Here is a 15,678-nt window from a genome sequence, read left to right on the forward strand (position 1 = left end):
AGCCTTTCTTCTTACTTCATGTTGAATTCAGTGTTACTTGCTGTATCTTTGTAATAATTTGTTAAATTTAACGATTTCTTCAAAGTCCTACGCCAATTTTTTCAGTGTACATGTGGTTTTTATTAAGTTGTGAAAAGTTCTGTGAATGAATGGTGACCATTCAAATATTCTGCAATTTGGTTGCACTTTATTTGACAGTACATGTACTTACAGTGTACCAAAGAAAGTACCGGGTAAAGGTATCTACATGGGTTAAAGTTAGGTATAGTGGTAGCCTACTGTAGGTTCAGGGTTAGTACCTTATTTCCCAGTAATTGTCAATGCAATAATAAGTAGGCCCTATGTATGTAGGCTACATGGGGAACAGGACTGTAAAATAAAGTGTAACCCATAATTTTTTACTTTTATTCTTGAAAAAAAAAAATATTATCTAAACTACCATTGAACACTAAAGTAACTTCTAAACCTGTAAAAAAAAATGTTGCCTCACAAAAATCAACAATTGAGGGCAAGTTTTAGCCTACAGTGCCATTTACAAAGTCTATTCTGTCCAGCAGGTGGCAGTATGTCTATTTGTCTGGCGTTTGTCTGTACATTCAGTCTAATATGGTAAACAGTCTCCAAAAATCAACCCACAAAGCTGAATCCAAATACAAAAAGTAATGTTTTCATGCCGATTAGAGATTAAATGACTTGTTTTTCAGAATAATCATTAACAATCACTTCAGCTCGAGTAATGTCCAAGCCGTGTTCTGATTTAGCTACCTAGAATCAATTCATATAATCTAAATAGCCACACTCATGGACATACTCATCCCAGAATAGCACTCTTATCGGGAGAAGTCGGTAACCTAGGTGACTGTTTGAAAACATGAAAGGTAGAATAATGAACACGCACTTCTGTTGGAAAACTGCTGAACAATCATAAAGAAAAACGATAGGATGAATGTCCTAAACATTTGTCAGTAAGATTAGAAGCAATAATTTGGGAGATTCTTCTGTTTTCTTGTCATGTCGTTAATTTTGAACGAATTGACTCGGGACTACCAAGTTGTCTCGGGGAGTGATTTGTTCATTTTGTGTTGACAGCGCATGCGCAACATCCTGTGGGTTCTGTAGCCTACTGGAAACAGAAATGATTAATTCATTCATATGTCGAGTCTCTTAGGGTTTGGGTCAGAGTCTTTCGTTCTTCTTATCAGTCCCATAGTGGCTATGCTGTCGGTACCGGAAATAGAAATGATTTGTTCACCTCTCGAGTCTCGGGTCTGATTCTGAGTCTTTCTTTCTTTTGTCACGTGATAAACGAATGACTCGAACCCCAAGACTCAGAAGATGAGCTAATCAATTTTGTATCCGGGAATGCTTCCATTGAAGGAAGTATTTTTTTTATACTTTTACGCCCCTATTCGGACGGGACTAGTTTAACATGTGAGGTGTATCTGTAAGCTTCTCTGTGATTTTATAGTCTTGTCCAAATGTGCCATCTCAGTGATCAATACAGACAATTAGTAAAAAGGTCCGGAAAAAGGATAATATCTAATAGACCCACTGAAAAATATGTACGTAAATAGTAATTTCGTGCCCAAAAGTAGTTTTTCTCGTTTTTTTTTTTTTTCTAGACGTCAACGTTCTAGTCGCTGGGACAAGTCTGTGGCAAAACTCAAGTTAATTCAATCTAAAAGTTCATCAATACATCGCTCGACCGAACATAACTGTTTTATATGAAATAAAATATAGGTTTTAGCTGTTTGCGCACATGATTTCAGGAAGCGCACATGACGACAGGAGGTTGACGTGGATGTGCAAATCGAGTTACCCTCCAACTACTTAGTTTTACTGAGATATCTTATCGCGTGCGAATTGGCCATTAATATTACAGACGTCCTGTGGTAAAATTACATAACTCCATCAACCCTTGTAAAGATAATCCCTTGCAGGAAACGTACTATATTTCAGAGTAAAATGGCTTCTCGAACAAGAAAACATGTAAGGCAGGACTAGAGTATATTCTAGAGTCCAGGAATAGAGTCCTAAACCTCAGTCCATCTATTAGATGGTTGAGGTTTGCTATTGATCAATCACCTTAATGCTGTGCATACACAAATTATCTTCACATCTAGATCTTTATTTTTAAACCAGCTGTCTGACGGGCCTATTCACCTACAGCAAAAGAAAAATGTGGTTGTATTAACTGATTGCGCAGCTAAAACTGATCTTGTCCCAGTTGAATGCCACTAATACGACATTAAGAAGGAAGAGAAGATGAAAGGCTCTCCATAAGCTCTTTTGTAAAGAGACCGATTAACCATTCTTTACCAATACAAGCTCAAGAATGTGTGTATGAATACTAGGATAATCAGATAATAAACTATCAGCAAATACTGATATGCCATTATCAACAATTCTGTGTATGAAGTCATTAAGAGGCACGTCTGCGGTATGAAACCACTCAAGTCATTGATTGATTCAGTGAACCAAACAGTATCTTTCAGAGATTGTAGCATCTGATGTCAGCCATTCCCCACTGTACTTAAATCAATACAAATAACAACATTAATTAGCACTTCAGTTGATCAAACAGATTTGATCAACAGCTCCATTTCCTGCTTGATGCTCTTTAGTGAGAGAAATCAGAGCATTCAACCTGCTCTTAAAACCTCCACTTCCATTAACAAGAGAAAACTCATGCTTTGACTTTCAAAAATACCTAAGCCGATCTCATGAAACCACTTTACAAGGTGGCGATTTTATATGAATTCGTAGAAGGTGAACCCTCAGTGGGTCATGAGCAGATCTTACAGAGATTCACCTTATCCAACCAACAGTTCACCCCAACATAAACAAGTTACGAATTGCATGAAAAACCCTCTCCTGGCCCTCTTGGACTAAGACTTGACCAATCAAATTTTGGGACATGGACCAGAATGTACATTGCTAGAATGTACACTCACCAAGCGGATTATTAGGAACACCTGTTCAATTTCTCGTTAATGCAATTATCTAATCAACCAATCACATGGCTACGGAACCCCCCTAGTCCCACTTTGGCAAAAAAAAAAAAATTGATGCTATCTCGTGGCCTCAAGATAGTAACTCGTGGCCTCAAGATACTAACTCGTGGCCTCAAGATAGTAACTCGTGGCCTCAAGATACTAACTCGTGGCCTCAAGATACTAACTCGTGGCCTCAAGATACTAACTCGTGGCCTCAAGATAGTAACTCGTGGCCTCAAGATACTAACTCGTGGCCTCAAGATACTAACTCGTGGCCTCAAGATACTAACTCGTGGCCTCAAGATACTAACTCGTGTCCTCAAGATACTAACTCGTGGCCTCAAGATACTAACTCGTGGCCTCAAGATACTAACTCGTGGCCTCAAGATAGTAACTCGTGGCCTCAAGATACTAACTCGTGTCCTCAAGATACTAACTCGTGGCCTCAAGATACTAACTCGTGGCCTCAAGATAGTAACTCGTGGCCTCAAGATACTAACTCGTGGCCTCAAGATACTAACTCGTGGCCTCAAGATAGTAACTCGTGGCCTCAAGATACTAACTCGTGGCCTCAAGATAGTAACTCGTGTCCTCAAGATACTAACTCGTGGCCTCAAGATACTAACTCGTGGCCTCAGTAACTCGTGGCCTCAAGATACTAACTCGTGGCCTCAAGATAGTAACTCGTGGCCTCAAGATACTAACTCGTGGCCTCAAGATAGTAACTCGTGGCCTCAAGATACTAACTCGTGGCCTCAAGATAGTAACTCGTGTCCTCAAGATACTAACTCGTGGCCTCAAGATACTAACTCGTGGCCTCAGTAACTCGTGGCCTCAAGATACTAACTCGTGGCCTCAAGATAGTAACTCGTGGCCTCAAGATACTAACTCGTGGCCTCAAGATAGTAACTCGTGGCCTCAAGATACTAACTCGTGGCCTCAAGATACTAACTCGTGGCCTCAAGATACTAACTCGTGGCCTCAAGATTGTAACTCGTGGCCTCAAGATACTAACTCGTGTCCTCAAGATACTAACTCGTGGCCTCAAGATACTAACTCGTGGCCTCAAGATAGTAACTCGTGGCCTCAAGATACTAACTCGTGTCCTCAAGATACTAACTCGTGGCCTCATGATAGTAACTCGTGGCCTCAAGATACTAACTCGTGGCCTCAAGATACTAACTCGTGTCCTCAAGATATTAACTCGTGGCCTCGAGATACTAACTCGTGGCCTCAAGATACTAACTCGTGGCCTCAAGATAGTAACTCGTGTGCTCAAGATACTAACTCGTGTCCTCAAGATATTAACTCGTGGCCTCAAGATACTAACTCGTGTCCTCAAGATACTAACTCGTGTCCTCAAGATAGTAACTCGTGGCCTCAAGATAGTAACTCGTGGCCTCAAGATACTAACTCGTGTCCTCAAGATAGTAACTCGTGGCCTCAAGATACTAACTCGTGTCCTCAAGATAGTAACTCGTGGCCTCAAGATAGTAACTCGTGTCCTCAAGATAGTAACTCGTGTCCTCAAGATACTAACTCGTGGCCTCAAGATAGTAACTCGTGTCCTCAAGATAGTAACTCGTGGCCTCAAGATAGTAACTCGTGTCCTCAAGATAGTAACTCGTGTCCTCAAGATACTAACTCGTGGCCTCAAGATAGTAACTCGTGGCCTCAAGATAGTAACTCGTGGCCTCAAGATAGTAACTCGTGGCCTCAAGATACTATCTCGTGGCCTCAAGATACTAACTCGTGGAAACAACACTAACAACATTACAAAACAAGACTACAAAAAAAAAGCTCAACCCGCTTCTCACACTTAAAAAAAAGTAGTTTTCCCCAAATTCAAATGAAAAAGCAACTTTATTCAGTCTTAAAATTATTCGACCCCTTGAATAAATCCCTCACGAATGCACAAATCGGCAAAAGAGGTCTCAAGCACACCTGATGCATCTCATCAAGGGCTTCATTAGTTGCACCAGGTGTGCTTGAGCTAGAACACACATTCAAAAAAATAACTCTTTGAATGAACATAAAAAAATAATGGAAAGGTTTTCCACGTTATTAACTTGCTTTATTTCAGCATTATGCAATTCTGTTATTCCAATTGAATGTACTTACGTTGATTCAACTTATTTACTATGGTTGGGCACAGCTTAATTTAATATTGTCAGTGAATTCAAAAAGGCTCCATGCACTCAAAAAAATTATTTTAGCTCTTTGTTCAATGTCATTAATTAAAATGAGCATATATGACACAATCCTTCATAGAAATGATTCCAGCTTAATTTCATTAAATGTAATCAATGTAATCTTTTAAAAATTTGGTTTACCAATTTTTTGTTTTTAATTAAGTCAACATGAATATTTTTCATTCGTCTTACACGGATGTACGATTCAGGTATTCAAATTCATAATATTCATTCATCCAATACAATAAAGTTTACTTTAATGTCACATTAATACATTTCTAGTATAAGTATTAACTACCTATAGCACTTGTTAGCATCTTAATTTATAGACCTTATGCACCAGAGAAACGTGGGCGCCGTCACCTTTAGAATATTGTCGAACTTCCGTTTTTGCGGTCGCTCTGTATATTTCTATGGCATCGCTGTCGAGGAGTAATTAGCTGGTGAAGTGGATTTACTTATTGTAGAGTTAACAAAAGTTATCATGAGTATTGTAATGTTTATTGTACAGCAGATGTCTTAAATGCCGACCGGAAAATTTTTTACGAGCAGTTCATTCATACCTATGCAAGATTGCTGTGAAAATACAGACCAGAAGTCACAGCGCAGCGATGAAAAGGGGCGGGGCTACATAAGGTCTATTAGATTTGCTTGCTTCATCAACCAAAGTATATACTGAAAGTATTAAGTTTTCAGTCTAACCAAATGCTCTCTTCTCCACAATGGGAACCCACTGCAATTTTGCAATGTAATTGAACATTAAACACAATTACGCACAATAAAGTCTTCCCCTTTTCTCATTTTCTCAAAAACACAGAAAATAACACTTAAGAAATGTATTTTCTCTTAATCCAGCTGCAAAGCATGCTGGGAACTAACAAGCACAGCCCAGTTTCAGTTAATGCAACACAAATCATTCATGTAATCCAACACAAACAGATTAAGTAAACTTAAATTTTACATATTTAAGTAGATTGAACACAATCAAATTAAGTTTGGACAAAATGTATAGATTTGCATTGCTTAAGCTCGTTTTAATTAAGCAATTTCGACAAGCAGCAAAAATAATTTTGTTGAGTGCAGAGAAACAAATGGGTCCGAGAACGTTTCCAGCTGTGGTGGGAAAAATGTGCGTTCTTTACAGAAAATAAATGGTTCTGCAACTTTCGTGTGCGAACTGCGAAGGCAAACATTTCTGTATATTTGTGATGTAGCCTAAATTGGCACTCGAATGTATCGCAAAAATCACACAGCTCTCAGTTCCAGAGAGAGGATGGGGAATAATGACAGTGGGCGAGCTTTTGCGTGACGTCCTCCTGAATCTGTTACAATGGCTGGATTATGTTTACATTACACTGAGATCCGATCACAATGCATCCTCGACTTTGACTTTATTCTCAAAATATTGCTATTTTATTCTCATAATTTTAGATTTTTTTTTTCCGATTTTCATTTAGGGTATATATGAAGAGTTCAGTTGCAAAAGCCTCTAAATGCCATTTGAAATTTTCTTCTTTAATGATGATTTTTATCAAACTTGTATATTTAAGTTCAGTAATTTAACTGAAATGGCAATGATAATTACCTATTAATTGTTATTTAAGTGAAATTACTGAACTTAAATATACTTTGTACAAGTTTGATAAAAATCATCATTAAAGAAGAAAATTTCAAATGGCATTTAGAGGCTTTTGCATCTGAACTCTTCATATATATATATATATATATATATATATATAAAGTGTTATATAATACTATATAATTTAGATATAATAATTGTAGATACAAATATTAAGACAATAAAACATTATTCTTATTTGGGTCACATGAAAGGCTCCATACCAGAAATCAACCCCAGACTTCTTCAATTATTTATTTAGTATTTTCAAGTTCCCTTTTTATAGTTTATGCATGTTTGAACGTGTTTTGAGGTTACTGTTTACAAAAAGAAGCTCTTTGGCCAATGGATGTATTTCTCTGCACGTGTGTTGGTGTGTAGCTCTTTGACGCCATGCGCACGTCACGATGACGCTGAGCTCTACCTTTCCCTTCACTCTCACCACAGTCTGATCCTCCAGACTTCACCCACAGAGCAGTGACACAACTTGTCAGGATTCAGATTAGACAGACCATTCATAAAACCCCATCAACAACACAACAGCACGTCAAGCTGGACTCATATCAGCACACTTCTCCAGTTCATCCTCTTTGACTTACTGTGCGCATTGTTTTCTAGCGGTTTTTCACTTATGTCCCTCAAATCCAGCGATGACTATAATCTGCGTAGTATGAGCAATCTGATGGGCGAGAGGAGGAAGAGAGCGGCGGATGATGGAGAGCGGAGTCTCATCAAGGCTCCGTCCAGCGCGAGCCTCAGCAGCGCCGGTCCCTCAGCAGCGTCTCCTGCGCCCGCGGACCTGGAGCGCGCGGCGCGCAAACAGTTCCAGCAGGATGTCACGCCGGGTTTCGTCTACGTGCTGGCCGCGTTCTCCGCCATCGGCGGCTTTCTGTTCGGCTATGACACCGGGGTGGTGTCCGGGGCGATGCTTCTGCTCAAGAGGGACATGAATATAACTGCCCTGTGGCAGGAGCTGCTGGTGTCCGGGACTGTTGCCGCGGCGGCGGTGTCCGCGCTGCTCGGCGCGTGTCTCAACGGGTTGTTCGGGCGGCGGGTGTGCATCCTCACGGCCAGCTTTGCCTTCGCCATCGGGGGAATAGTAATGGGATCTGCTCCTAATAAGGAGACACTGCTGGTTGGACGACTCATAGTGGGACTTGGGCTTGGTAAGTGAGACACACCTCTGACTGATGGTGATGCATTCAGTGTGCAGAAAAGTTATATGAGGTTGTTTTGTGTCTTCCTTTTTTATTGTATTTCAATCTTCTGTTGATTTAGAGGTAACATTTGACAATAAGGTGTCATTTGTTAATTACAATTGTTAACATGAACTAACAATGAACAGAACTTCTACAGCATTTATAAATATAATATTTATCAAAGTTAACATCATTAATACACTGTGAACTAATATATGAACATGAATATTTTTATTAACCAACATACGTTAACAAATGCTGTAATAATATATACATTCATTGTTAGTTCATGTTACTTGAGACCTATTGTGAAGTGTTTAATATTTATGTAATTTAAAATTTAAAATGTAATGATTATATCAAACAGGTATAAATGTAGTTACATATTACTACATGTATTTACTATATGAATAAGTAAATAATGACTAACCCCTGCCTAAACCAAAACAACCCTAACAGTAACTCTATAATAATACATGGTTTACTAATAATTACTTATAAGTGCAAAATAACAACGGAAACTTAAAAGTGTTACCAATATTACTACATTGTAAAAAGTGGTTAATATACAGTTTTTAAAGAGCCAAATCTACACTTTTAAAAAGTCTAAATGTATGTTTATCTTTATGTAGTCAGGTGAATTCAGTCTTACAGTCTTAAATAACTTTTGGACTTAATCAAATAAATGAATTTATAAAGTTACCTAACAAAACAGAGTCTGCATTTTTTTTTTTATAAAAATATATAAATAAACAGCATTTTTAGAAATCAGCAACATTGTGTTTTGTAAATGGACGGTACATTGTTGGCTCTTTTAAAACTCATTTCAAACTCATTTTATTTTAAATTAGGCTGGCAATTTCGTCCCTGTGGAAAATAAACACCTTTCTCAATACTTAATGTAATGTATGTTTATCAATAATGTTCAATGGTCTATATACAGAATTGAAATTATTTGTTGTATTCTTTTTTGAGTGGAACCTTCCCAAACCAGAAGTGCCTCCCATAATATAAAATGCAGTAGGCTCATTAGGAAAAAGTGGATTGGAGTTGATGTGAATTACCTTTTTTGGATACCTTGCCTGTTTGTAAGGAGATGGATAAGAGTGTGTCTCTTTCACATTTCCTTTGTGTCCTTTGGGACACAGCTCTATTCAGCCAGTCCTTCCAGCTTAAAACACTTAAGCACGAGACAGTTCTCTAATGTATTTGTAGACGACCCGGGATGTGGGCAGTAACATGTCATCTCACAATGGAGGAAATCAAGCTTTACCGCCATTAGGTTTAGCCCCTTCCTCACCCATGGTCATTCCAGCCTCTGATTCCTTCTGCAATGCTCCTTAAACTTCGAGATGCAGCCCAACCACTTCCTGACTGAGAAGGCTAAAGGCCAGTACACACTGGGACGAACATCAGCGTGCGTAATTAGTTTTTTGTGTTCACACCCAAGCGATTTTCGCTGACGATGAGCCGAGTGAACATGCAAATTCATTCCCTGACATTAGATGGCGCCCATTTGCTCTGCAATACCACTCAATAACAGTTCTCTTTTATCAAGATGTTTAGTCGCAGTCGCGTTTTTCACATAGTTCTTTATGTTCCCCCACCAACAAGACCAGCAGCTCTACATTCATCTTGCCTTGCATCTTCCTCGTCTTATTTCTTCCTGGCAGTGTAGACGGCGACGCTACTTGACGTAGATCTTCTTCTCCGTTCCGTATGTGTGCTCGGCAAGACCGTTTTGTGTTTGAGCATCAGGGCAGTCCAGTTCTCTAGGCCACTAGTGTTTTCATCAGCACAGTCTCATCCCAAGACGTCATGACTGACGTCTTGGGACGTCTTTTGACCGTACCTCAACATCCGCATTTTTAGGGTACCCTTAAACGTCGGTTAAATGACGTTATCGGATCCTAACCCTACCGCAGACCTAAACCTACCCCGTCACCTAATTGACGTTAAAGGGTTAGTTCACCCAAAAATGAAAATTAAGTCATTAATTACTCACCCCCATGCTGTTCCAACCCCGTAAGACCTTCGTTCATCTTCGGAACACAAATAAAGATATTTTTGATTGAATCTGAGAGCTGGATCACTCTTCCATAGGCTTCCTAAGGGACTGGCTCTTGACGGCCCATAAAGTCATTAAAGAAAAGGTTTAAATATTCCATGTGCCTACAGCGGCTCAATTCTAAGTTTATCAAGCGACGAGAAAAAAACATAAATAACGACTTTATTCGACTATTCCATTACTTCCTTATGGGCGCATGTGCGAGAACTGAGACGAGGACGTTCTCCTTCGACTACTTCTTGTTACCGGCTGCTCACCGCTTAGGAGTATTACCGCCCCCTACCGTATAAGATGATGTGCTATATAACTTTCTGTTTACAAGCAGAGAAAGATGCGCGCTGTACATACGCTTTTCAATTAGCGTATTTTCCGCACTATAAGGTGCACTTAAAAGCCTCTAATCTTCTCAAAAAAAGACAGTGTTCCTTATAATCCGGAGCGCCTTATATATGGATCATCATTTTATACGGTAGGTGGCCGTAATACTCCTACTCTTTCTTTGGTCCACTTGAGATGTGAGCAGTTGGGGTAAGGAATGTTTTAAAGGTTGCCTGTCTAAGTTTGTCCCACCACCATTAAGAGTCCCTTGATCCTTGTAGCATTGACAATTTCCCTAAGAGTCAAGCCTTCCTTGAAGTGTTCAGTCCACTCCAAAAATGGATCTGCAGAGCGCCTATAACCTCATCCGTGAGAGAGATGAGTGAAAAACTGGTTTCAGTACATCAAGTGGGAACTGTGAATATCGGGTCATGCCATATGGCCTGGTCAGCTCCCCCTCTGTATTTCAGTCATTTATAAACGAGGTTCTACAGGACTTTCTACACCGGTTCATCACACTCATCATGTTCAGGAATCCCTAGAGAAACACCAGCTACACCTCAAATTCAAGAAGTGCCAGTTTAACTGTCCATTTCCTGTGATATTTCTTATTGTTTCAAACAAAGTGCAAGCTATCACACCCTGGCCTCAACCTTCTACCAATAAGTAACAATGCTTCCTCAGCTTTACCAACATTTGATGGCTGTTCATTCATAATTTCAGCACTCAACAGGGCCCCCATCCTCGATCAACTTGTTCCAGAGCGCCTCTTTAGTGTGGAAGACGACGTATCTGTCACCGGGGTTGATGCTGTCCTGTCTAACACAGTCTCATCCCAAAAAGTCATATAACTGACGTATTGGGACGTCTTTTGACCATACGTCAATATCCGCCTTTTTAGGGCCCCCTTAAACGTCGGTAGATGGCGATCCCGGGCCGTCATAAAACTGACGCTTTACCTTTACCGTCAGTTAGGTGACGGGTTAGGTTTAGGGTTAGGTTTAGGTCTGGGGTAGAGTTAGGATCCCATAACCTCATATACCGACGTTTAAGGGGGCCCTAAAAAGGCGAATATTAACGTATGGTCAAAAGACGTCCCAAAACGTCAGTTATATTACGTCTTGGGATGAGACCGGGTTGTCCTGTCCCAGAGACGGGGAACTCATCCCAAGCCTTATCCCTGAACTTGTTCTTTCTATTTTTTTGTGCTGTTCTCTTTAAATATTGTCCACAGCAGTCCAGCATTATCAGTATTATCAGTCATCACAGACCAAGACAAGCTTGAGTACCTCTGTTCCACCAAGAGACTGAATCCTTGGCAGGCTCGCTGGGCACCCTTCTTCAGACCAACCCAATTGCTCATACGTGCCAGAACCACTTTAGTGTTGTGGTGACAGAGGTGTTGGCACTGACCGAGAAGATACTGGTGGCCCCATCTCCTATACAACATAACTATATTCTCACATTGTGTTCCTAGATTGAGTCTCCAAACTTCCAACTATTTTTTAATGATGGATTTTCATAATTGGTGGGTTGTGGCTATGCAGAAAGCAAATACCAACTCAAACCTAAAAAAAATGTTTGTGTGTGTGTAGGTTGACTCTACATTTTTTGGACTATTTAATGTCTGTCAGACTTGAATAGTGTTTCAACAAATGCGCACAGTGAGCTTATTTAAATGTGTTCAATGTGGCTGGTTTTTCTAAAGGATTGTACACTGTCTTTTTAATTGCTTTGCTTAAAGGATACCAAGTGAGTCATAGTGCGTGTAAGATCACAGGCTTTGATAAAATTTCATGGAGCGCTTCATTGAAAATTCAGAACTATTTTTAACTCTGGCAATTAGTACAGAGTCATAAGGATTCACATGATTCGACTGGGTGAAGACTGACAGAGTCAAGCTTAAGCTGTATTTCTCATTAATGACTGTGCGTACCACAAGGAGTTTCCAAGGATGACCTGAATATACCACAAGCATTTGGAAAGATCAATTTAGCCTGATGCTGCTTATTGTCTAGGATTACACACTGTCATTAGGGAAAATTGGTGTTTTCTCAATCCTTATAATGCCTGGCTGAGTAATGCCATCTTAATTGCTCAAATCCAGAGAATCGCCATTCGAGCATTACACTGTGGACCATAATCCATATATTTATCATTTTAAAGGTAGGCTACTATTACTTATTAGTAATACACACACTATTTGCATTGGAGCGGTGGGGTTGGTATGTTGTTCTTAAGGGTGGTCTTTTCAAGTCGCTTCACTTCCATTCATAAATGCTCTCCTGTGGCCTCATAAGATAGTAAAGCGTCCATCGAATGTGGACTTAGTCCACATCCGGAGACTTTCCGACAATTTTTTTTTTTTTTAAAGCTACACTGTGTGATTTTTACCTCCATCTAGAGGTGAAAAGGTATATGACCATCCAGTGAATATTAGTTTCTGTTCCTCTCAATGCCGATTTCGTTTTAACTCCTACGGTGGCCAATGTAGTCCAAGATTAACATGGCTTCCAGTTCGACCTCGTCCATGAGCGTTAACTCAAACATAAATGCGAAAGGCGAAGCTTGAATTAACGGGTATTACCCTCTTTGGCTAATGTACTTTCAAGATGGAGGGGCAACATGGCGACCGACCCGTATGTATTTTCAATGGCATATTATACACACACAAGAATACTTGATTACTTGAACGAAGTAAATATACATTAACGAGCACATATATAAGTGTTTTTAGCTAAGAATAAACTAAAAGAGTTACGCAGTGTAGCTTTAAATATGTATTTGGACATATTTTTCTATTTTAATACTTTTTTTTAACATGCTGTAGTAGGGAAGTATTTCATTTCCGACACTATCTTTGTATTCATGAGGTTTGATAATATAATGTCTTTTTTTTCAAATTCTAGTTCTATTTGCAAACACTGATAAATACGTCGTCTTGTAACTTTTCTGAAGGTCATTGAACTGATTAATTAACCACTGACTTCTGGTTTAAGTGATTGAGCCCAGTTACTTCCAGGCTGACCTTTATGGAAACACAAAACCAGTATGGAGCAAAAGGGTCAAACCATCAAATGAATGACCTTTTCCTCAGCTCATTATGTTTATTTAGCAGAGCTATGACAGCAAAGTATGTGTTTACTCTACTTTATATGAGTCAAATCATTAATGCAGTGTTCAGAAAGTCCGTCTCAATAAATTTGGGCAATTCCTCACCCTAACAATCCTTCAAGCCGGGCACAGATCTTTGTGCTAATCACAGATGGTGTAAAGTAGAAGTTAATTTGGCTTGGCAATGTCTGAGCCAATGGTGTGATCAGAGAAGTAGCTACGCTGTTTTGGCGATCGTCTGCTGTCTCCATGACTCCTCCACCGTTGTGGAGCGAAAGGCCATTAGAGCGATGGCCTCTCACGTTGAGTGTCTGGGGTAGGCCGTTGAATGAAGTGGGTGGGGTTTTTTTTGCTTTAAGACACTCACTAATAATAGAGACAACTACAGCTTCAGTGTAGAGTCTCACACTAATGAGTCCACTCTCTTGTTTAGCAGCTAAACCTAGGCAAAAGTATCCTGTTTTTTAGTGGACTTAAACAAGACACCAAAACAACATAGATTGTCTCCATTTCCTCTGACTGACTGTTACATCATTAGGGCAGAGCTTCAATGTTGTTATTGTGATGTATTGTACTCAGGAAATCTGATATCAGTGGATTGATACTTGCTAAGTATTCCCTAGTACAGTAAACCGATTTAATGATGCCCATTAATGTTGAAATAAAACACTCACACTGTAACTCTCATGCAATATCAATAACATTTAGGTCAAACCGTTATGTCTGTCTGTCTATATGTCTGTCAGTCATATAATGGAGGTATATGAGGTCCACCTCAAAGAGCATGCACAGAGAAGTCCAAATTAAATATAATTTAATGACTCGTAAATGTAAGTACACATTGATGGCCTAAGACAAGAAACGAGCGGTTTGTGTGAGAAAACGAACAGTATTTATATCGTTTTTACCTCTTGTAACCACAGCCACGTCCAAGTACTCTAAGGGTGAGGGCGCTTCTTTCTGCGCAAGCTCGCCGATACGCGCCGGAAGTGATCTCTCGCGCATGTACGTCACTCATTGTTTACACAGATTTCAGAAGTGTTATCCTTCACCGTGGAGATCTAAATATATTTAGATATACAGGAAATTGCAATGGAAGACGATTTCGATATATCAACAGACAACATTGATTTTTTTTCCGCAACCACGCAAGAGATCACTTCCGTCGCTTTCCGGCGCTTGCGCAAAACAAACCACCCTCGCCCTCAGATCACTTGGACGTGGCTGTGATTACAAGAGGTAATACGATATAAATACTGTTCGTTTTCTCACACCAACCGCTCGTTTCGTGTCTTAGGCCATCAATGTGTACTCACATGTACGAGTCATTAAATCATGTTTAATTTGGACTTCTCTGTGCATGCTCTTTGAGGTGGACCTCCATTATATGACTAATAGACAAGAACGTTTGACCTAAAAATATCAAAATTGAAAATACTGTGGAAACAAAGACACCTACATCTTGGATGACCTTGAGGTAAGCTAAACAAGTGAACTATCCCTTTAATATCATATCACCTACATTAAACCGTAATTTCAGTTAACAAAATCAAACATGAGAAATAATCAATTTACTGAAGCAATCGTACCATTTTAGCTAATTTCTACAAGTCTTTAAGCTTGTGCAATGCTGTACTATAAGCTACCAAACAAGTTTACTAGTAGTTTATGTATGTATTTTACAAAACATGCACTATGGTAAAAGCGTTTTGAAGTCATAACATAGTATTATGAAAGACACCACATGCTGTAATCATTATTTGTGTGAATAGAAATAAAAATGGCTGGTGATTTAATCAAGGTTGGTTAGGATGAATCCATAAAGGTAGCTGCTTTTTCAGATTAGGTTTTGGAACAGACCCTGGGCGAGTCGTGATTTCATTGGATATGCAAATGATTTTATGTTTTGCCTCTCAATGCCACGTATGAAAGATGAGATGGACCACATACAGAGATATCATCTAAGTCATTTTGAATGATCCTTCCATGTGGCATAACATCGGTCTTCCCACATGTATAAAAAATGCGGGTCTGTGAATAAGCATTGTCGGATAACCTCCATCAATCTACGTGAGAGAAGAACACATCCTTCGCTCATGTGAAGTCAGTGTCTTCCAAAACGTAAATGAGATGCCAATAACAGCTGTCTCCTCACAGTATTGATTAACCTCCT

General features: G+C 39.5%; 1 protein-coding gene across 1 annotated transcript in view; it reads left to right on the forward strand.

Moving 5' to 3' along the window:
- The first annotated feature begins 7,250 nt into the window (after positions 1-7,250).
- Positions 7,251-15,678, forward strand: part of slc2a13a (solute carrier family 2 member 13a) — a 71,805-nt gene continuing 63,377 nt past the window's right edge. Inside the window, exon 1 of the mRNA XM_039668475.2 lies at positions 7,251-7,972. Within this exon, the coding sequence (XP_039524409.2) occupies positions 7,438-7,972 (535 nt within the window). The 5' untranslated portion in view covers positions 7,251-7,437. The remainder of the gene's footprint in view (positions 7,973-15,678) is intronic.

The sequence above is a fragment of the Pimephales promelas genome, chromosome 24 (assembly GCF_988280905.1).
Source record: "Pimephales promelas chromosome 24, fPimPro1.hap1.1, whole genome shotgun sequence".
NCBI lineage: Eukaryota > Metazoa > Chordata > Actinopteri > Cypriniformes > Leuciscidae > Pimephales > Pimephales promelas.